Source organism: Propithecus coquereli, unplaced genomic scaffold (assembly GCF_000956105.1).
Source record: "Propithecus coquereli isolate 6110/MARCELLA unplaced genomic scaffold, Pcoq_1.0 Scaffold142, whole genome shotgun sequence".
Taxonomy (NCBI): domain Eukaryota; kingdom Metazoa; phylum Chordata; class Mammalia; order Primates; family Indriidae; genus Propithecus; species Propithecus coquereli.
Window position 1 is genome coordinate 5,575,351 of NW_012138525.1, and position 443 is coordinate 5,575,793.

The following is a 443-nucleotide window of genomic DNA, read 5'->3' on the forward strand; positions in this document are numbered from 1 at the left end:
AAGTCTCTTTCACATTCCACACACTTCTCCATCACTCAGTAAAAAGACTGGCCTTTAAGCCAACAAGATCTTTCTGAATGTACATCCTATTGAGTTCATGGATTGAGGACAGCTCAGCAGTTCTCAGAAGTGGCTATACATCAGAATTGCTCAGAATCACTTTTGAAAAACACAGATTCCCAAGCTCTATCCTAGACCCAGCAAATCAGAATTTCAGGTGTGAGGCTCACTCATGATGATTTTTTTGAAAGCTGCACAGATGATTCTTGTCCGTATCGAAGGCTAAGAATCACTGATGACCTGTCAGTTCCATCCTAACATTGTAATGGCTTTTGTACAATTACGAAGCATAAAATTTTGTTACCTTTTGTATTTCAGGATGAAAAATCTCCCTGGGACCTTTCTCAAATTTTTCCAGATTCATGGCACTGAAATAGAATAGA

At 38.8% G+C, this 443-nt stretch overlaps 1 protein-coding gene across 1 annotated transcript in view; it reads right to left on the reverse strand.

Annotated features, from left to right (window-relative positions):
• The window catches only part of GARNL3 (GTPase activating Rap/RanGAP domain-like 3), a 74,802-nt gene that overhangs the window by 63,966 nt on the left and 10,393 nt on the right, over nt 1–443 (reverse strand). Inside the window, exon 4 of the mRNA XM_012639857.1 lies at nt 365–428. Coding sequence (XP_012495311.1) covers nt 365–424 — 60 coding nt within the window. The 5' untranslated portion in view covers nt 425–428. The remainder of the gene's footprint in view (nt 1–364; nt 429–443) is intronic.